The 23,555-nt window shown below is 38.3% G+C and overlaps 1 protein-coding gene across 7 annotated transcripts in view; it reads right to left on the reverse strand.

Moving 5' to 3' along the window:
- FIGN (fidgetin, microtubule severing factor) overlaps nt 1-23,555 on the reverse strand; it is a 130,257-nt gene that overhangs the window by 3,365 nt on the left and 103,337 nt on the right. For 4 of the 7 annotated variants that reach the window (XM_045868737.3, XM_045868733.3, XM_064586631.1 and 1 more), the window contains one exon: nt 1-4,903. This exon is cut by the window's left edge and continues 3,365 nt beyond it. In XM_045868737.3, coding sequence (XP_045724693.1) covers nt 2,646-4,895 — 2,250 coding nt within the window. In that variant the 5' untranslated portion in view covers nt 4,896-4,903 and the 3' untranslated portion in view covers nt 1-2,645. Of the gene's footprint in view, nt 4,904-4,985; nt 5,688-23,555 lie in introns of all 7 variants that reach the window. The other 3 variants (XM_064586632.1, XM_064586630.1, XM_064586629.1) reach the window with 2 other exon arrangements.

Here is a 23,555-nt window from a genome sequence, read left to right on the forward strand (position 1 = left end):
TTTTAAGTCACTTAAAACTACAAGCCAATATGTATGACTTCAACTTATTTTCAGTTTTATAAACGAGTGTAAAACACAATAGTGCAGTCATATTTGGCATTAACTCTTACTAGCCACAAAAATGTGGGTCAATATTGGATTTTCCAAAGTTGTCTAAATAAGACTGGGTTTGTCAAAACTTGCCAGTTGCTTTCAAGTGAACACAGCATGTTGGCAGAAATGAAATGTAATGTCTAAGAGACAGAAAATAGGTCAGCACTGTGCAAAAGTAAACTTGTCAGCGAGATCAATATGAACCTACAAGTTAATGGGGATATTAGAATTTCCTTACACTAAGAGATGTGCAGGGTAGAGCCAGAACACGATTATAGGATTTATTCACTCATGAAAAGCAGAGGACATATTTAAATATTATTTTTTGTATCCTTAATGAAAGGCACTGCTTTTTAATATGGAATATTTATATATAAGCACAGTTTTAATTGATAAGACTATCACAGTAAATTAAATTTTGGTTCATTTGCTCAGTTTTTTGCAACACGAAAAATACGAAAAAAGGGGAGTAATGATCAAGCATCAGAAAATTTCAGAAATACGATGAAGTCCTTCATTAGCTTTCTCTATGTTAAGTGTTTCAGAGAATTTGACATTGTGAATGAAATCAGTCAAAATTTTTGAAGAAAAAAAACAATAACAGAAAGAGCTTTCTTGGGGCTTCTCATTGCATTTATTTAAATTTTTAAAAAATGTACATCACTTTTTGAATACATAAAATGCCAGTGCTTTGCAACAGTTTTGTTACTGCATCTCTCAACTAAAAAAAAAAGGAAGGAAAAAAAAAAAAAAGCAGGAAAAATACATTCAAAAAGCCAGGCTGTTCTGCTTATGCACGGGCAGTGGCTTTGGAAAGCTACGGCCTATACTGTCTGTTCAGGGACATTGCCGAACATCGGTTAGCTATCAATGAAAAGTTGCACATAAAGCATTAAAGGATACAAAGAACAACTTGGAGGGGAGCAGAAGAAGAATGGGTAAGTAAGAAAAATGCCACATATTCTGGGGTGGGGGTGGACTCAGGCGGAAGCAAGCATGAAGACCGATGTTTTTGGAAACTAGATTTATGGGAAAAGGCAGAAAACAAAGTAACGTGTTTGACAAGATAGAGTTGTGTGTGTGCGTGCTCGTGTGTGTGTGTGTGTGTGTGTGTGTCCACTTCCAATTTTCTATTTTACTCTCCAAGAGAAATGTAACAAAACTGAGGTAGAAATGAATGTGGGAGCACTATAGCCCAGAAGATTTCAAAATGAGAAGCAAAATTGCACTGAGAAGAGAGGAGTCAAAAAGGAGAGGGGATGTAGATGTTCTTTGTGGATATAGAGAAGTTGGTTGGTTGGTTTTCTATTTGTTTGTTTGTTTTTGCTTGCTATCTTCTGCATTCTATCAAACAGCACGGCAAGCCTATAAGCTAGATTAGTGAATAGAAGGACACCATTCCCAGCAGTTTTGAGAGAACTCGCAAACCACCACCACCACCACCACCAACTATGCAGTAAAAGGCAGTCCTAGGTTTTAGGTACTGTGACTTTCAGGGTCCTAAGCAGGTCTTGTGGCCGAGTGTTCTAGACACTAACATGAACTGAATAAGTAGCTTTCCATTAACCAGTGTACCTTTTAAGAACATTTTCACTTCATTATCAAGGAGCAATGTACGAAGAACTCTTGCAGTTTTTGACATAAAGAATTATTCTGCTCTGGTTAATTCCCCATAATTAGTAAAAGAATCTTTTTTTTAAAAAATCCTTCCATTTCTACTTTAAATTGTAAATATTCAGTTGTATCACACGTCAGTATTTTTTCCGGATACATTCAAAGTAATTTTCCTTGCTATTTTCCAATTGTTGAGGTAAACATACATTTTTAATATAAAGTAACATTGAAGCCTATCCCATTACTCTCAGCAGTACATAGTGCTTTCAACACATTCCTTTGAGGTACTGTACAAATCACAATCGCTTTCCTGAGTTTTTGCAGACAAGAACATTAAAAGAAATGAACTGCAGAAATTAAGGTCCAGATTACCGTTACCCTGTTTTACCTGTTCTTAGCTTAATACTGCAGAACAGACAGGATTGAGGAATACTGTTGCTCTTAAAATGGCAAAAATCTGGTTTTCTGTCGTCACACAACCGTTCATCTCTTTAGTCCAATAATGTTTGAAGTTAAAGCTCTTTATATTAGCACATGCCACCAATGTAATTGTGAGGCAAACAAAAAATAAAGCACCACTCCAGGCACTTGACAGCAACTAAATCTCGAGAATAGCAGAATGGAATCAACACACGAGGTTCATGTCCTTCTGAAATCAACACACTTGCACCTTGCTCCTTGGTGAGTGTTGTCTAGCTTGAACTGAACTGAGCATCAACAGATGCTTTCTGTCCTCTGGGGCTCTCAAATCAGAAGCTCTCATTTGATGCGTTTTTTTTTTTCCTCCAAATCTACCCTGACTGTAAAGATGCAACTCAATCGTCATCTTCCCCGGTACCCTTTGTGATTTAAACACTACTGGAAAGGGGCTCTAGACCCTATGTAGCAGGTTTTATGCGTGTGTGCCAACATTCATTACATTTTTTTTTAAGAAGTTATCACTGACTGCAACCAAACATTTTGTTCCATTCAACATACATATCAAGCTCTTTTTGAGATATGCTAGGCTGAATCTTGCAGAAAGCATTTTCAAAGTCTTGATACGTAACGGGCCTCAACTGGCTGGGCATGATGGCTGAAAGGTCTGTGGCTGGTATGGCATGGAGGGGGCCCACCACTGCCTCCTGACACAAATGAGCCACGTCTAGTCCAGAAAAGCCTTCTGTGCGCTGGACGAGCAGTGCAAACTCCTTATCATTGAGACAGTAATTGTGCTGTGAGAGCAGCTGTACTATTATCTGGTGCCTCGCTGTGCTGTCAGGAAGTGGGATTAAAAGTCGTTTCATGAAGTACCTCCGAAGAGATTCATCTATTTCTTCTGGTTTACTGGTGGCACAAATTACTACGATTTGGTCCTCAGCTGAAGTCAGGACAGTGTCCAGCTGCATCAGAAATTCCGTTCTCATCCGATTGACTGGACTGTGTTCCTCGCTCACTTGAGAGGAGAGAAGCATGTCAATGTCACTGACAAAAATCACCGAGGGCTGGCGACACCTGGCCACGAGAAAAGAGGCGTGGATAATCTTTTCTGCTTCTCCTAACCACTTGGCAACGAGTCCAGAACCGGCGATTTTGAAAAACGTGGCCCCCAGCTGACTAGCTATGCATCGGCCCAATAATGTTTTGCCTGTTCCCCGAGGTCCAAATAAAAGGATGCTCCGAGGTGAGGCCGTCAGTCCACTGAATGCATCTGACCTCAACACTGGCCATAAAACCTCCTCTTTAATGACAGCCTTTACCAGGTCGAGACCAGCAATGTCACTCCAGTCCACCGGTGGTCCTTGGGTGATAATCTCATTGGTTACCAGGTCAATGAGGTGCGTGTCAGTGTTCTTCAGTTGCTCGTCCACAGAGTGGTTGGATGAGGTAGCTGCACGGAGTCCAGGGCCTTGCATTGGGTGAGAGAGGAGCTGCCTGTGCTCGTCCCCATGCTCACTCATTACCGGCGACGTGTACTTCCCAAAGGATTCACTGGATCTTGATCCCAGTGAATTTTTAGCAGTACTATAGGAAGGAGGGGTCAGAGCCCTACTGGACTGGCTGCTGAATTTCCTTTGCTGTTCAGAGGACATTAGCTGCTTCGTTGGCTTAAATGCTAAGGATGATGTTTCAGCATTTCTGTCAAAGCCATTCCCCCGATTTGAGTTTGAAATGCTGTTGTCGGGCATTCTATACATGGGACTCTGTGTAGATCTCTGTTGGCCATAGCTGTAATTTCCATAACTGGAGTCCATCTCTCCCTGCCCTGCCATATAGAAAGCTTTCCTTTTAAGGGAACTTGCCGAACTGTTTGTCAGAGCCGAGGGTGCAATGGGTGTCAAACCATGACCCTGGTAGGTGTAGCCAGGGACAGTGGTGGGGGGCAGAGGGGTAGGAGCAGGGATTCCTGAAGGCAGGTAGGCTGAAGGAGGAGGAGGTGCACCGCCAGGGCTGTACCCAGGTGCCACAGCCGTCTGAGGAGGGTAGCTAGCGGAGGGATAGCTGTAACTGGAGAGGTTAGAAGTCCCATTGTAGCCTGGGACCAGGGCTGGTGGCGGCGGCGGCGGCGGCGGCGGCGGCTGGAGGAGCCCAGAGCTATGCAGGGGAGAAGGATGAGGTGAGGGAAGTGCCGGTGCGGGCTGGCTGCTGTAAGTAGAATGCAAATACGATCCGTTGTATCCCGGGGCATATTCCTGAGACGGGAGCCCTGCGTGGAGACTAGGTACCGTGTGGCTCCCGCAGGTACTACTTGAGTAACTCGGTTCTGCCAGGTTGCTGGCCACCCCAGGAGAGCTCCCTATACTCGCAGAGACATCTGCTGGAGGGAGGGCTGAACTGACTCCAGCTTTGCCGGCAGCGATAACATCCGGAACGCAGTTCATGGGATAAACCGCCTCGGAATTCAAGGAAGGCTGCCAGGGTTCGCTTTCATTTTTCCGACCGTTCACGAGGCCCGATGGGGCATCGGAGTAGTTGCTGAGTACGGGTCGGTCCACGGGGCCTTCTAAAATGCCGGAATACTTCTCTGCATATTTTTTGAGTAGGTTGGATGCAGTCAGAGCAGAAATGTCATCGTTTGCCCAGGCGTACTGATAGGTGCGCTGCAAATGACCTCTGTAGGCTTCCACTTTGTGGGCAGGAGACCGAGTGGTTGAGGTGATGTCAAAGTGCTGTTCTGGCCACTGGGCATGCTCCGGCGTCCACTGCATCTTCAAGCCTGCGGATTTGGGGGGACGAAAGTTAATTTACTGAGATACTCGTCAGAAGTGCATAAGCTTTTCCCTGCCGTCTTTGGTTACCTATTATCTTCCATTAACGATAGAGCCGCTGCAAAGAATTCCCACAGCCTGTGATATCCACTGGGACCCTGTACGGTATGTACACTTTAAAACGGACTGGACTTCAGTCCTGTATAAAAAGTAAACCGAATTTAAACAAAAACTCTGTAGAAGACCTCATTCTTTGTTCATTTTTAAGTAATGAGCCCATCGATTTCTGTTAAGCCTGTCGAGTTACTCGCTGCACACACACAGGAACACATATATATGTACACACACATTTCTGCCAAATCAGAATTCGGTAACAGGTCCTTACAATGAAATATGCATATCTTTTAACTACCGGGCACGTGATAGTATTAACATGTGCAACGTCTAGCCATCCTGTCTCTTCACATCAGAGTTTCTGTTTTATATTTTAACCAATATAGAAATGAGACACAGCTGACAGATCACATCTAAGACCCCTCTCTTATTTGGTACTGAACACCTAGTTAGCACAGTATAATGCTCCCTGCGCAGAACAATATGACACAGACATAGCAGGTCATTCCATAATCCAACTCTCATCTAAAGTGCTCCACGACAGTTTCAAATCTGCTTCGTGGAGTGCAGCAAAGCAATCTCCCAGGCAGCGCTCCATCGCTTTCATCGCACAAAGCCTACAACTCGGTATGAATTACAACTGGCTCCTTTCTGCCTCTCAGTTCTGTTGTTGAGTCTCTGAAAAAAAAAAAAACAAGCATCACTTGTCTGTCGGTCTTCCAGCTGGCATTCTCCCTCCTTTCCCTATAATCCTTCCCTCTGCTTTACAGCCTCCAAGTACTAAGAGGGGAGAGTACATATGCATAAATTATATATATAGATAGATAGACACACACACATACATAATATCTATAAGTATATCTATTACATGTGTGTGTATATAAGTGTGTGTATATCTATCTATATATGGGGGGAGAAGAGGAAGTCAAGAAAGGAAGGAAGGAGGGCAGGCAGGCAGGGAGGGAGGAAACAGGTGAAAGGGAGCGTAAGAATAGAGAAGAGGGAGAGAATCTCTCTACATTTCTGTGGGAAGCAGTGTGTGTGGCATAAACTCAAGGAGCACAGCTAGATAATGAGATGCTATGGGCAATGCTATCATCTGCTAGATTACTAACCGAAGCAAGGTGACTTAAGTAGCAAACTGTAAAACAAGAGTATTTTCCTAGTTAGAATCAGAGAATCATTTGAATTTTACAGTTTAAAGAGACCTGAGAAATTACCTTATTGCACAGATTAGGGAAAAGTACCCAAAGGGATTTAGAACGTACCTGGAGGACTCGCGTATACTTAGTTACAGTCGAGCACGGGAACCCTGTTTTGTCTCCCAGCTCATGGCTCACCTCATTCTAATCTCTGCCTGGTTCGAACACTTTGGATTCCAGTATATTAAGTAGGGCCTCCTTCAGCTCTTTTGGATTACCTGACGTGAATTTTGTAAACTGCCTTATGCCCTGTGGCAGAGATTCCCTGATAAGGAGGAGGCCTGGTCTAAATGAAGCATCAGCTCCCTTCTGAATGACTGCAGTCGATTTTGACAGCTCCTACACCCCCCTGCCATCCTCCTCCAACCCCTTTAGCTCTTCATTCCCTGACTCTGGCTTCTGACACGGCCAGCTTTGACTTCCTGAGCTAAACTGAACAGAGCCCAGAGTTTGGTAACAGAATGGCATGTTGATTCCCTCCTGACTCCCTCTTCCTTGTTTGCAAAACCACTGCACCAGACCCTGGAAGTTAATTAGCAGGATGATGCTGTGCTAATTGTGTTAATTTACAAGGTTTTAGTCAAAGAGAATCATGCCAGGGCTGGCACTGCTGTCATGCTTCCGACTTAATGATTAAGAAATACTGAAAACAAGGTGGGAAGGATTGCAGTAATTACACAATAAATGAATAAAGCAACAGGATTCATTTGCAAATATATTTTACTGCAGTGGTACTCATTTGCATTTGGATTTTTAAAAAGGATCCATGTAGATATTCATTTGCAAATCACCGTCTCAGTTAAATTAAGTCTGAATGCTGCCCAGTATAACTTAATCAAGCTCTATTTTTTTTAATAAAAATACAAAAGACCTTATTTCTCTTGGTTATGCAACAGATTCTTTCTTCAGTTTCCTATCCCTTACTCCTCCCAAATCTTCATACGTTTTTCTTTGAAAACTCTATTTAAAAAAAAAATAATAATCTCATCAGTTGGAAAAAAAAAATGTAAAATCCTGATGAAGTACAGCTTGCATCATTTCAGTCCGAGAAACTCTGGGGGTGAGTTCTAGGAGGAACTGAAGTGATATTCTTAATTGTTTCTGCTTTCTCAATCATTCCTTTTGAAGGGGCGGGGCGGGGCGGGGGGAACACATCGCAGAATGGGTGAAATGACCTAAACCACACTTAAAGGGGAAAAGATGCAATTTTAATGAAGCAGCATTTCAGGAATCATACTTTCATTAAATTCAACTGGAAATTATTAAGAGCAAATCACCAGGAACCAATAGCAAGTAATCAGTATCTAAATTCTTCTGGTGTCATGGGATTTACTTCAAGCCTTATAAAAAGGAAAGAATATTAATGTGACTGTAATGTAGAACTGTCTAAAAGACCTACAAATTCATTAGTCCTGTAAATTATTTCCAGGGAATTTCTATTAGGGTTTTTTCTTTAAAAGATTATCAAATACAGAGTTGAGAAAATAAGAATGCACATATGCTCTGAGTGGAAGTTTGATTAGATTGTTACAGAAGAAACATGAATAAATGTCTTGAGAGGAGGCCTTCAAAAATGTTCTGGGAGTCACAGAAAATGGAATTTACCACAAACACAACATAACACACACACACACACACACACACACACACACACACACTAAACAGCATGGCTTCCTTTCAGTTAGCTGAGCTAAGCCATCCTTGGCATTAGTTAACATACATGACAAACATGATATAAGCCCATTGAAAAAAATGAAACTGCTCTAGATTTAGAATAATTGAAAAAACAAACAAAAAAGGGCAACCTTCCCCCTTATTGGCTTAAAATTTCTTCTCGTAAGTTAATCGTTTATAAAAAGTGTGCAAAAAATTGGTTTTAGTAAGTTATAATCACTGTAAAAGACAGGAACGTAAAGGTGACATTAAAAAGGTTGGTCATTTTCACTGGGTATGTCCGTGGAGTTTAACTCTAGCAAAACTAATACATTTCCTAAGATTTCTATTTCATCTGAAATTAAGCAAAGATCCTATCAAAATTATTTACTTGGGACAATTACTGGATATACCGTCGCCTTTTAATTCTCATGCTATTTTTGGAGGTGCTTACCAAGATAATTGAAAGTTTATTTATTGATGCATACTAACTAATAGTAACCTTAGCGGGGCTGCCAAAGGCAAGACAGAGCTTTGATTAAATAACCTTAAGGGAACAGAATTATTCACATCCCTTGGAACACGAGTACTTTCCCCGTGTTTTGAAATCATTTATGTTACTTGAAAGCATCAGTTAATAGTTAAGCATAAGCTAGTTCTTATTATTAGTATGAGTTGAAGAAGCTGGCGTTCAGGAGATTGTCCTGGCCTTGGGAGCATGGAGAGCTTTCTCATCAGTTTCTTGAATTTTAATGCTAATTGGAAGGAGAACCGAACTTGTTGTTGTTGTTATTCCGTTTATTGCCGGTGATATTTCTGGTGTGGAACAGAAGAAAAATGTAGAGCCAAATGTTCTTTGAACAAAAAATCATGCTCCATTTGACTGCACTGCTGTTCTCAACGTGTCGGAAGCAGTACAGGCCTGTCACTTAACTTGGCACCCAAATAATAAGACGGGCTTTAAAAACAGCTTTTGTATGGTTTCTCTCTGGAATGCGCAGAGCGAAATCTCGGAAACAATGCTATTTTAACACTATTAGAAACATGACTCCGGAACAATAACTTCCACGGCTGTTTAGAAATAGCTTAGATAGGTACAATAAAAATTCAGAAAACAGTGGAAAGTAAGAAAAATAGTTCTTAAAGATAACTGAAGAATTGTTCCAAAACATCAATTTTTATTTTTGAAAGGATCAGGAAATTCTTAATATAGCCAGCAAATTTCACAATGCGATGTGTTTTTTAAAATATGTAATTGAATCAAAAATTGCTTTTAAGAGATGTTAACGTTAAGTATTACACCAGGATGATAGGCACTACTGTACAAAGCCTGAGTGTTCTGTTATGTCACTGCCATAGGATGAAGTTATGTATCTATAAATGAACAAGTCTGTATTTCCCATAAAACCGGACAATTTGGATAACATTTCCCTTTCTTATCACTTCTGACCGCTTTATAACTTGGGTTTAATTACTAAACAGTTGCGGCCTCATTGCTTAGCTTGCTCCATTTTGTTCTTCAGCTGTTTTGAAACAACACAACTGTGACATCCTACGAAGTTCTGGCCTAGCTTCCAAATGATGAAGCTGTTACACAGAAAAATGAAGGATGTAAAAACAACTTGCAGAATGCGAGGAAATCGGAAAGAAGAGACTAAGCCTCTGGAATCTACTTTTAGCACACATTCCTCGAAATATTAATCTAAGGCCCTCACTACCCCTACTCCCACCCCTACCGAACACCCTGATGCTGCTCAGCAGTTCGTCAGGTCTAAAAAAGCTGTTCTCTTCTACAAGGTTCCCGTAGGGTCATTCTGGCTGATAGGGACTCTGGCTTCATCTGTGGGTTTTCTCACGCTTCCTAAGGGCAGGGACCTGAGGCAAACAGCTGCAGGCCTGGAAGGCTGGCTTGCTCTAGGAGAGCTGTGCGATGCTCACACAGGCCGGCACGACCTCACCGCACCTGTTACACTCCTTTGGGCCATTGTACCTCTGAACTTTTCATTATTATTTATTTAAATATATTTTTGGAAAATCTAATAGCATATGTGCCCATGTTCTCTCTAGAAAGCAATCACTCCTGGGGTAAATATAACAAAGTACAGTTGACCCTTGAACAACACAGCTTTGAATTATGTGGGTCCACTTATGTGCAGGTTTTTTTGGATTAATACATGACAATGCTGCAGATGTATTTCCTCTCATGATTTTCTTAATAACATTTGCTTTTCTCTATAGAGCTTACTTCATCGTAAGAGTACAGTATATAATACACACAACATACGCAATATGTGTTAATCGACTTTATGTTATTGGTAAGGCTTCTGGTCAACAGTAGGCTATTACGTTTTCACGGGGTCAAAAGTTACACGCAGATTTTCAAAACCTGCGTTGCTTAAGGGTCAACTTGAATATATTCAATCGTTTACAGCCCCTTCAGCCTAATACTGCAACAGATTCATCCTCTTCTAGGGAACGGCAGAACTAACACACGGAACATTCAAAATTTCAGGAAGAGAGTAGCAGATTCATTGGCTAAAAATACAGATTTATGCAGTGAAATGCTTTGCGAGAGCACCTACAAACCTCCTGGTGGTGAAAACTGGCCCGAGGTAGTATCTCCTTATCATGATCCTTCCAGGGGAGCCGACGAGCAAATGAAATGTTTGAGCAGACCCAGTAGTATTCTCCTTCTGTAGCCTCACCCTCAGAAGCCCAGAGGCCCACACAGCAGTGTCTAGTATTCCCCGTACTAACCCATTTGATCTGAAATCTTCCTCAGTCCATTTCCTGATAATTCCCAGCCTGAAAATGTGAGGCCATTTTCTGAGCACAGAAATTACACGTTCTCTCTCATCTATTTAATCCGGTTCCATCTTCAGAATCCCCAAATTAGAAGCCCTTTATCAGCTAAATATGAGGTAGGGACTGTTAATTTTATTTAGTGAACGACTGGAGGGCCCACTATATATACTGTGGTTCAGTGCTAAGAATTTAAGTCAAGGGAATCTGTTTATCAGACAGTGAAACTTTATCAGCTGTCTTCTTTGTAATTTCACATTCTAAATTCTCTTCGATTTTAGAGATTAAGGGAACTTTAGAGTGACCTAGTCCCCAATCCCGACAGTCTCAGTTATAGTTTGGTACTTCATTTACTGTGGTGTCCTGTGGGGTTGAAAACTATTTTGCCTATCACAGTGTTTTATTTGGAGGCATTGCTAGCTTGGTGGGATAGAAAGGGACTGACGGAAACATAAAGAAGGTTGTAGAATTTTGTCTGAAGACTGAATATCCCAAGCTTGGGAATCAGGCCATTGGCTTTACTCCTGCCATTGCTTATTTGTTCTAATCTTGGTGAAGTCACTTAATCACATCAAACTCACTTTCCTCAGCTATAAAATGTGGACTCTAATGGTATCGTATATCTTACTGGATTGTTAATAAGATTACCTAAAGTGATAATAGGCATTGAAAATATCTTCCACCTGTGAACTGCTATACAAATAGTTCTTATTCTTTTGATTTAAAAAAATAATACAAGTGCATTAAACACAAAACAAAACTGACTAGACAGGAAAAAAGTAAAATCACTCCTAGAATTTATAAATTACTTTTTCTTCAACCTCAAGACAGCTACTGAAAAGGAAATTTTCCAGTGGGAATGTTGGTTATAAGGAAGGTATAGAAATTCTTTCTACTCAGCAAAACACAGAGCATGATCTTACAAAAAGGCATCAGAAATTCAAATGTTTTCGATTCCAGATGTTTTCACAGTATTTTATTTATTTTAAATATTATTTGTTACTCAACATTGTAGAGACCACAAGTAGAAAAGAAAGTACTTAGAGGTTTAAGTCCAGTTAAGAATGATCTCAAAACTTGCAGTCTCAAAATAAGATATTCTAATTATATAGCAATATTGTCAAATGATTTTTCTCTTTAAATCACACTTTCATACCTCAAGACTCCAAATTATAACATTTTGAAGCAAATTACTCCCACCTCCCATTTCACCATATTTGCATAAAGCGATCCTTTTTAAGAACCACAAAGGCATTTCTGGCTAAATGGCCCTTAGTAAATATAGTTCCAATACCTCACCTTCTAATGTAGAGGAATTGCCACCTCACTCCCTGAGGGCAGCATATAGCCTGCAACCAGTTTTTGTTGGCTAGCACAGGGTTTTAAAAATCAGTTAACTTTATAAAAAGGATCTCTATTTCCATTATTTCCTATTTTTTAAGACAAGCTGAATGCTCTTAGATCACTAGATCTCATTCTTGCCTGGCAACAACTGGCTGAATCTGAAAAGCAGCTGCCCACTTCAGACATGGCGTCCCCACTCCCTATTATAACCTTGGGTATTTTGATGGTACCGATCGATGATATAAACAATCTAATCTGTGACTTCATTTAGAAGCTTCAAGCCAGCTTTTACACTTAAGTACATTTTTTTGAAAACTAGCAAGTATAGTGCTCTAAAACTTGAACAAGTAGTATCTTTACAAAAAAAATCCTAAATACTATTTATTATATATATATATATATATACACATATGTATATATGCATTCCTGTCTTCTTAATCAGAACATAGGGAAAATGGTTGTTATTTTTCTTATTGATTCAGTGTCCTTAGTGCAACAGTGTAGAATGATGAGTAATGATTTCTTAAAAAGCTGGTTTCCACATTGCTGTTATTTCACTGTCTCCCCCTTTGCTCTGATTTGTTGGATACTTTTTCTAGCTGTTTTCCCTATGTCAATCCTCACCATTCCTAATATGCTCCTTTGAATATGCCATAGGCTCTGATACCACAAACCAAAGCTTCATTTAATTGTAAAGCTTCCACTCTAGGTCAGTCATGAACTTTAGTACAACTTTTAAGAGACTGTTTAAGTTACTCTAAGTTATGCTTCTTACATCTTAAAGGACGTTGTTGAATGGATGGTATCTGGATAAGCAACTGATCTTGTTCTACATGTCATCATTTTGGGCATAGTAAGAACCTGTATTCAATGTTATGGGCATCACAACTTAGACTAGAGTGATATATACTCTGTCCTTCAGTTAATTTGTGTGTAGCTTATGATCTGAGTCAGTTTCCCTAAAATACATTAGATTTTATTCACAGCAACAAAATATTCACTCCTGAAAATGTGACCAAATGTAAAAATGACTGTTTTGCCAATATTTCATACTGAGGATGAAACTTGGTATGCACTGGTCTGATAGGTCATCATTATTAATATGTAAGACATATATAAGAGGATGGCTTCCATTTATGAGGATCAATGCATGAACACTTATGCAAAGCAAATTACAACTGATGAAAGAAGTATCACATTTAGTCCACTGAGTTTATATTCAATATATGATCAGGATGGACAGCCTATCACTTAAAGCAACCCAGGAAATCATAATCATAATTCAAATAAGTATTTTTTCCTATGGGGGGTCCTAAAATTTCCTAAACTTAAATCTAAGTATTCAAATGAACATACAATCATGCTCACATTAAATCCATCTATTTTAAAATCACAATTTAAACTTTTTGTTTGTTCGTTTGGGGTTTTTTGGTAAGGGCTGGGTTTTACAAAAGTTTATGCGTAAAAATTTTTGAATACTAATCTAAGTCAAGTAAAGAAATAGTGTCCAAAAGTCCGTGTATATCCTACCACAATTAAGTCCAAAGAATATAAGGCTATGCGTATACACACAATTTAAAATATATAAATGATTCATACTCTGAACCTTAGTATTTAGTGTCCAGTGTCATCAACTGTTACAAGGGAAAGAGTTTGAGGGTTACTAGGTAAGAGGACTGATTCTTCCATGTTGCGTCAAATATTTTGTTTATTCTACCTCTGTGAATGTGTTTAGGTAACTTGTAATCAGCTTAAAGAGTGCATTGTAGGTAACCTTTAAAGTTGTTCCTTTATGGCCTTTCATTTCTCATGCTGTCTCTTCCTTTTTCCCATATACGTTTTCAATCCATTACAGCCATCTACCCTTCCCCCCCGGTTCTTTTTGTCATACAAAGATCATCAGGACATACCACATATGTCCATGGGGACTGCCCGGGCTAATGAATATGTATGTTCTGTGTCACAACAGAGCACTCCCCTTGTTCTGCTGTATCAACCCTCTTATGTGTGTAAATAACAGGTGAGCTATGTAGCGTGTGGGGATAAACGGGGTTAACACAACCTGAAAGCCCTGTGCTAGATTCATAGTATCTGGCCTGTATGGTTGATCCAGAAAGAGAAATCGACATGCCAAAAGTATTGTGCATTTTCTATGTCGTTTTGAATCTTTATTTTTAAAAAGGTCTCTGCCGAGGCAACATTACCATTGTCCTAAAAGTCTGAGGTTATTCCAGTTGATTCTTAAGTTACTGTTGTGTCATATAAAATAAATTCGCACTTTCAGTTAACACAAACTGGGCATGGTACCAACCTTGAATTATGACGCGGCTGGTTAATTTCCTCGGTCACAATCCTAAAATGTTATGTTAATTATTATGCGCACACATAGCTATTTGTAAATAGTAATTTGCGTGTGTGTATTCTATTTCAAGTATATAAATGCAAAGTTCAATTTAGTTATATTCAAATGGAACTTTATTCACTTTTTGCCCAACACAGCATGCTGACGTGGGTCAATAAACAAATTTCAGAATCTCCCAAGCCCCACGACCTTGTGTAAGATGGAATTTGCATTCATCCTCTCTTTTGTGTTCCTCTAGAACCTTACTCTAAATAGACAGTTTACATAAAACAAAATAGACCATTGAGGCTGCTTATTTAAGATTGAGGGTCCCCCTCATATAATTAGACAAAGGAGTAGAATATGATTTACATATAAGTACACAACTCTTCAACCATTCTCCTTAAAAACTCTGCTTAAGGTGACTCTGAAGTGTGCAAAGCCCAGACAAAATTTGTTTAGGTTATTTATTCATTTTTCTCTTTTTTGGCAATTCGTGCATTAATTTTTAATGCAATAACAAAATAGTGTCTTGGACTTTGATAAAAATATTCTATAGTCAGGGCTGGATGACATAGTGCATTAATTCGGTGTCCTTCACTCCCGGGACCTGTGTATAATTTAGTCCAGCCTGAAGAAAATAACTTTGATCTGAAGGCAGTGGAAAAAGCTACATATAAAATGAGTTTAGATAGGTTTAGGGTTGTTTCTTCCATATGAGACAACGTATGAAGATAAACTGCTTTCGAATACAATCAACACGGTCCAGGATTAAAAGTGAAGAGCTCTTACTAACAACACTAGTTCCTTACCTCTCCCTTCTCCCCTCCCCCCGCCCCAACCTCACCCTCCAGCCCCATTCTATGGTCTGGTGAAATAAACCTGAGCACCACCTATAATTAGGATGCTCTAATTTCCAGATAAACAGAACGTTGTTAAAAGTGCACTGTGAGTGGCAGTCCAGTCATTAGCGCTGTTGGCTCTTTCATTTGTAAAAACAAAGAATGCTGCATACTGAGACAGAAGCAGAAAAGAGAGGAAGGATATCAGCGTCCTCAAAGAAAGTGGCACTTCCTGTCCTGGAGGGGGTGCCCAACAAGCTAACCTAAAAGAAACTGTTTCTTCAGAGAATATTCTATCTTGGTCACATTCCCTATGACAACATTTAATAACATCGTTTCATCTACTGTTACGATAGACGATGCCATTATGGTCAAAAAAAAAAAAAAAGTTTAGGCCTTGGCTGAATTTATTTATTTAATTTTATTTATTTTATTATTTTATTTTATATCTTGGCTGAATTTAAAACAATGATTGGTCCAGTGACATTAATCACATGAAATACATATCCTCTTCCTTTTGCTTACAATTCTACAATCAGTTCCAATCCAACTGTCTTCTGTTGTGAATAAATATGGCTTACTTTGTCTCTAATATAGCAGTTAAGAATAAACTTGCTACTGTCAATAGAGTTAAAAGCTGTAGGGTGTTGCTTCTATATGGTATAAACTATACTACAATTGTATACTTCTTACCTATCATGCACTATTGTATCGGCCTCCTTAGTTATGGAAATGCTCCAGTATTTTCTAATAATTTTAAGGAAAAGGGAGCTAACAGTCACATTTTTAAATCAGCAAAGAATTTGAAAGAAACTTATTTTTTTCCAATGTTTCAAGTTTTTATTTAAATTCTAGTTAATTAACATATGGTGTAATATTAGTTTCAGGAGTAGAATTTAGTGATTCACCACTTACATATAACACCCAGTGCTCATCGCGATGAAAGAAACTTATTTTTAAATTTGCTAGTTTTAGTTGCTTATATTAAGAGTAAATAGGTCAAATCTTCCTGCTCCCTCTTCAAATTGTGTACATCCTATTTACACAAAGTCCCTAAACAATAGGAAAACCTGAACGCTGCAGGTGATTAGGCTACACCGACAAATCAAATGTAGGGGCCTATATGTGTGTATTTCAGTGTTAGGTCTGCAGTTACAGAAAGGATATAGAGAAAATAGGGGGAAAGTGACAGAGAAAGAAAAGAGATTTTTAAAATGGCTTTTATCCTAAAAATGATCTGCTTTACTATTAATAATCTCAGAACCCAAAATTTATTCTAAATGATTTAACAAATGTGCACATCATATTTTTAATCCCAAGTAAGCATATTTCAGGTTTTCTTTAGCTAGGTATTTATTATTTGAGGCTTGAACCAAGTCATATACCTCAAAAAGTTTCCATACTTACAAAATCATTTTTAAAATTGAAGTGTAGTTGACACACTTAATAGAATCATTTCTGATGAAATGTTAAAATCCTCGAAAAGCAAATAATTAAAATATGTAATAAATGGGTTACATAGGAAAGCACCCTCAATAGTCAGTTTAGAAGTGTTTTTGTGTTTTCTATAGAATAGTTTTTTTTGTAATGCAATAGAGAATTCATAAAAGTAATGATGAGTCGTAAGTCTAAGAAGATTCCTTTCTCATTGAAATGACATACCTGGAACTGGTCTCCTTTTAAGTAAATCTTTTTGAAAACATCCAAATGTCTACAAGAGCATTCATTTATATTTGACTTTCGTCTTGCGGCCATTACTGATCACTTAGCCAACTTGTGAAGTTTTGCAGGTGAGGATGTTTTATTGTGCCCTCCTTTTCTTAAATGCTTCTACATCCAGCCATTGTTTTCATATTTTACCCTAGAAATTATTTTATCCTGTTCAGTGTCAAATAACTTTAAAAAAGAATCTATTCAGAGAATATAGCATAAAATAGTGCATTGCATCCCTGGCCATAGCTCCCAGAAGCATTAAAATGTTACTAGAGTACCCGAGTGACAGCAATGACAGCTTAATCACTTAAAGGCTTTTTACATTAACAATTTTTTTTCTTTCAATTTGAGCAGTAATATTCAGGCATGATTTAATAGGAGGTTAGCTGTTAAATGCAGCTAAATAACATACTTTTTTTAAATACCAAAATCAAGTTTAGTGTCTAATGAACATTTCTTGACACTTTCTGAAATATTAGCGCATGTTCATAAAGCTTGGTTTATTTTTTTCCTTCCGATCTATGTATTTAAGAAATTGGCCTGATAATTAGCATGCATAGTCCAACTGCTTCCTGTATTGTTATGATTTTAAGTAGAAGATCCATGGATAAAACGTAATTGAAAGGTGAGCCTGTTAATCTGGAGAATAACCTCCACAAACCAAATAAGAATGAATCATTTTTAAGTTTCCACCTCATTTATAGCTTTATATTACTACTAAGGAGGGGGAAAAAAAAAAGCAGAGAGAAACTAAAGGTGGCCTTATTTAGACATATTGGTCAAGACAGCCTTTGCTGATTTTAACCAAACATGATTGTGACTCCACTTTGTCCATCCAGTTTTCCAGTGCGTAAATTGGATGATGACTTGGACAATTCTCTCTTCATTAGTGAACTGTGGAAAGGAAATATAGAGGTGGCTTCTTATTTTTTAAACTCTGCTGTGTCTTACAGAGAGATTCTGAGGCATCAAGGAAATATATATATACATATACATATGTATATATATTTTTTCTAGACAAGCTGTCATAATTGAAATGAAGTCTAATCAGACTCATTACTGTTTTCAGCAATTTGCACGACCAAAGATGCTTATTAGGTAACTGTGTTTAATAAACCACTCTTTAGAAAAATACCAGTAATGAGCTCTTAACAGCCAATCTTCAGCGTGAATGTAATGTGAAAAGTGTTCCTAGCGCTGAATAGATTTTCACATTTAGTAGTTTCATAATTAAGCTCCATGAATTGGTTGCTGTGATGTTAGATTTATTAAAATAATCTTATTTTTCCCCTATTTTAAATATACTTGGAAATACAGTCATCTTCTATTAGAGTTGGCTTATATTCACTGTACAGCCAAATTTAGGCTTATACCAAGCTGGTCAAAGGTTTCCAACTGAGGATTTGTTAACAAATGATAAGCAAGGGTTTTATAACTGGTAATTGATTCTAGCAATCAAGTCTTTCCTCATCAGCATCCCCACCCACACCTCAGAAAAAAATCCTGTTATTTGATTATATATGAAAAGTTATCTGAGATATAAGTATATTCTGATCATTTAGAGGAAAAATTGCTTTTCTGTCACTAAGGTAAGACATAGACAAAAATGGACATTCTGAAAGCAATATTTGAAGAAACATTGGTCTTTCATAATAGCAGCTATAAATAACACTGTATTGCTTCATTAGATATTGTTCTTAAAAATGTGAATAAAATTTCCCTTCCAGACTTTTCCTTTTTGTGACACTATTTACTAAGATCTTAACGTTAAAGAACAATGTTGTGGATATATATTATTTATATGCACTAAGGGTGGTCATGAGAGTTAGCTAGGCTTCTTATTGATAAGGGCAAAAAACCCAAAATGTTAAGACACCTCTAACGAGAGGAGTTATTTCCATGCAAGATGATGCATGTGCTGAAATCAGTATATATCTGTAGAGTCTATATTGATTAATCCATCAATAGAGTATATCCTGAGGCATTTCCACATGCATAATAATCATATAGAAGGTATTGAAAATATTCTTTGAGAGCATCTAAATGAGCCTTATAGGAAGCTCTAGAGCTTAGAGTCATGAAACATCTCAGAAGATGAGACAAATGTCTTTTGTTCACTAAAAGCAACCTAAAAGGTGACACAATCAGCTTGGAAGTGAGACTCTGGACATTCTGAAACAGGTCTATAAAGATAATCAATAAATGAAAAAGTACAAAAATAACAGGAGACCAAGATTTGATGCCCATCCATGATACAATGTTAAGAAAGATTCTGTTGCTGAGTGATTCTTCTCCCAGTACACTCATTTCTTCTAACCTCAAGCTTCACGATGCCTAATTGGAGCCAATAAGCCTCCATAACTGTTTTCAGCTTTTTGAATCAATAGGGCTATGAGGACTGAGACTGTCAAATTAATGGCTTGTTTCATCTGATTTTGTGGAATGCACTTCTTTGCATTACAAAGTAGAGAAGAAACCAAACTCATTCCCTTGTGAATTCATATAGCTTTCAAATCAAAATATCTTCCTGTTTCTTTAAGTCTCAACTGAATTCGTTTTCAGAACCACAAAAGAAAAAGCCAGTGTATGAAACTACTGTAAACCTGTATTCTGTATCTTTAAATGACTCACAGCTAAAAAAAAACCCAAAAACAAAAACCTAAGAGAGGGTCTTTTTGGTGCCTTTGGAATACCTTACCATACTTTGAATAACTTTACTTATGAATCACAGAATTTATGAATGTTTTATAAAAGAGAATAAATAATTTGTACATTAGAATTTATTACAAAAGCTAAGAGGCTCTAAGATGTCAAGTAATAGTAATAATGACAAAAATAATGATGATAAGTACAAATCATTCTTTTGGTGAGATTTCAAAAACTTTCCATAATAATGAAGCTATGATTTTAATTATGAATTTTAATAAGGAACTGAGTACCGAGCTAACAAGTATTTTACCTAGATTTAACCCTGAGCTATATAGAAAGTTGGCAGAATTTGCCTTGGTCTTAATTTCTAATTTGAGAAATACAAATATGGATTTATGCATAGATACGATTCTAGTACAGAGAATAAACAACACATAAATACATATTGTCATGTAAACACAAAATATGGGTAATAGGGCATAATTAAATAGTAACGGTAATGGGGAGACTTGTATTATCAGGTAAGATGTTTTGGAGAAGCTGGTTTTAAACTTCAGCTTTTGGCCATACCATTTAGACATAGGTCTGAAGATGCAGAGAAACCATATATTTAAGCTTGCAGATAATTCTGATAAAGAATTAGGGCTCCTTGGGGCACCTGGGTGGCTCAGTCGTTAAGCGTCTGCCTTCAGCTCAGGTCATGATCCCAGGGTCCTGGGATCGAGCCCCGCATCGGGCTCCCTGCTCAGCGGGAAGCCCGCTTCTCCCTCTCCCACTCTCCCTGCTTGTGTTCTTTCTCTCTGTCAAATAAATAAAATAAAATCTTAAAAAAATTAAAAAAAAAAAGAATTAGGGCTCCTTAATCCTTAAAACTTGAGAACCCACAATATCTTCTATCTGCCTTATTTTTAGCACTGTACATCATTTTATCATTTGTCATATTCCTGAGCAAAAAAAGCTTAAAGTAAATATCCTTCCTGTAACAGACAAACAAGCAAACAAACAAGCAAAATGAAACTTGAAAAAATTCATTTTTACTTAGGTCTTAAATTCATTCTTTCAAGGTTTCCTCCAGCGTCTCCTCCTCCGGCCCCCACCTCCTCTGGCCCCTACCTCCTTGGGCCTCCACCTCTTCTTGGTTCTGGCATGTGGGCCAGTGACTCATTTTCTCTCCTTTCCTTCCCTCCTTTCTTCCTGTTTTCAGTGTTTTGTCAATTATGAGAAAAGAGGTTACAGAGAAAATATAGTTTAAGTCTCAAAACTAGAATCTTAAACCTTCTTTGAATCTCTGAATCTTGAAACTTTTACTGTCACTGGAAAAAAAAAAAAAGTCCAGTGGCTAAACCGTTTAAACTATAATGATATTCATGCTGTAATAACATCTGAGTGCCTACTACTACTCGAGAGCTTCTGCCCTATTAGGAAATAGAAGTCCCCTATGACCCAGCAATTGCACTACTAGGTATTTGCCCAAAGGATACAAAAATATGGATTTGAAGGGGCACATGCACCCCAATGTTTACAGCAGCATTATCAACAATAGCCAAATTATGGAAAGAGCCCAAGTGTCCCTTGACTGATGAATGGATAAAGAAGATGTGGTATATATACAATGGAATAATACTCAGCCATAAAAAGGAATGAGATCTTGCCATTTGCAATCCTGTGGCTGGAGCTAAAGTGTATTTTGCTAAGTGAAATAAGTCAGTAGGAGAAAGACAAATACCCATGATTTCCCTCGTATGTGGAATTTAAGAAACAAAACAAGAAAACATGGGGAAAAAGAAGCAAACCATAAAACAGACTCTTAACTACGGAGAATAAACTGAGGGTTGCTGGAGGGGAATGGGCAGGAGCATGGGTTAAATGGGTGATGGGGATTAAGGAGGGCACTTGTGATGAGCACTGGGTGTTGTGTGTAAGTGATGAATCACTAAATTCTACTCCTGGAACTAATATTACACTATATGCTAACTAACTAGAATTTAAATAAAAACTTGAAACATTAAAAAAAGGTCCCTGCCTCAGTGGAACTTACAGTCTATTTTTAGTGATGATTTACCAAAGAAAATACTTAGTTCCAAATCTGGTAGGGAGAGGTAGCTATACAGAGGAATTAATAGTCGAGGTATATCTTGAAAGCTGAATAGAATTTCACCAGTTGGAGAGAGATTGGTTTTCTTGCCTGAATCAAAACTCAGTCAAAATCACTGATGATGCTAAATGTATCTGGAACATTTGGGAAGAAGGGTAGCTTGATATGGTTAGAAGACAGGGAGGTGTAGGTCTATGTATATGGAGGTAGAGATGAAGCTTGAATTCAGATTACAAATGGACTAAATATTTAGACCGTATCCTACTACCAACAAAAAGTGCTGCCTTCATCTTTTCATTAGAGATATATCAATAATAACAATATAGAGAGCGGGGGGAGGGGAGGCTAGAAGCAGGGCCAGAACTTGTGCAAGAAGAGAAAAATCTGAGAAAGATTTTGGACAGGGAATGAAAAGGATGGGCTGACAAATTAGGTTTGGAGGAATGAAGAAAAGGAAAGGGGGCATTAAAAGGACATCATCATTAAAATAGAAGTATTTGTGAGGTGTCTGTAAAATAGTTAATAAAGAGATTGAGGGTATATATTGCATTTAATCCTCCAAAAGCCTAGTAAGGGATCATCATTGTTTTTTATGTATGATGAAATAGATTCCATGAATCTAAGGAACTTTCCCAGGGCCACCCCAAAATCAGAATTGCAACCTGGATCATGTGACACAGAATTGCTACACTTTTTCATTCCTTAGAGAACTTATTAGCTTGTACAACCAATGAGTTGGACACTGGAAGTTCCTATCTTTCGATGGGAAAAAATTCAAAGCTCTTTGAGGATGTTTGGGAATCATGAGCATATGGGAATTTGTTGAAATTATGGTAATGGAGAGAAAGTGTGTAGAAGGAGATGAGAATGGAACTCTTGAGTTAAACTGACATTTAAGCAGTAGACAATGGGGGCTGGGAGGACATTTAGAGAATAGAAAGAGAAAGAGAGAGAGGGAGAGTATGCTCTTGCAAAAGACACTTGAGGAAGGATTTTCAAGGACAGATGTTTAACTGTAGCACATGCATCAGAGAAATCAAGTAGGATTAGGAGAGAAAATAGGCAGTTAGGAGGCTAAAGATGATCCATGAGAGAGCAGTGTCCGTACAGTGTGGGGTCAGAAGGCTTGGTGAGTGGGTTATGGAGAAAATGGCTTATGAGAAAGTGATATGGCAAGCATGGAAGAACTTTCCTCACTGATAAACATCTTAATAAAGATGAATAGCAGTTTACGGGGAAAAGAAGAATCAAGGTAAGAGATTTTCTAAGGGATATGAGGAAAACCTGGTCATTTATCTAGACTGAGGGTCACAAACTATAGCAGTAGGTCAAATCCAGTGTGACCTCTTCTTTCATAAGTAAAATAGGATTGGAACAGTCACACCCATTCACACCCATGTACTGTCTGTGATTGCCTTCTAGCTCCCAGCAGAGCTGAGAAGTTGGGCTGAGACCAGATAGGCCACAAAGCTGAAAATACTTACCCCATCCAGCCCTTCACAGAAGATGCCTGCTAACCCCTGCTCCAGGATGAGGGAAAGAAATAGTGGAGAGGAAAGAAGAAAAACTAGACCACTGTGTGGATGGGGCATGGGTGGGAACCGGCAGAGCGGGATCATTAAGAACTGAAATGAGAATCAAGGGTATGCATTTCAGACAATCAACGGGGGAAAAAAGAAAGAGCTTCTTTTTCTGAGATAGGTGGGAAGGAGTTCAAGGACAGACGGAGTATATTTGATCTGTGGATTCCCTTTTGTTTCCTTAAGAAACTTTTGGAGTCAGGTATCCTTTCTGTTTTCCTACAAGCCAGTCAGTAGACCCACGTTCCATGTCTTGTTCCTCAGTCTATTGACTGTACCCTAATCGCAGTCAGGTACAAACCATGGTCACGAGGGACAGGATGAA

The sequence above is a fragment of the Mirounga angustirostris genome, unplaced genomic scaffold (genome assembly GCF_029215605.1).
Source record: "Mirounga angustirostris isolate CCGP_5_RB_7025 unplaced genomic scaffold, mMirAng1.0.hap1 SCAF_3, whole genome shotgun sequence".
Classification (NCBI taxonomy): Eukaryota; Metazoa; Chordata; class Mammalia; order Carnivora; family Phocidae; genus Mirounga; species Mirounga angustirostris.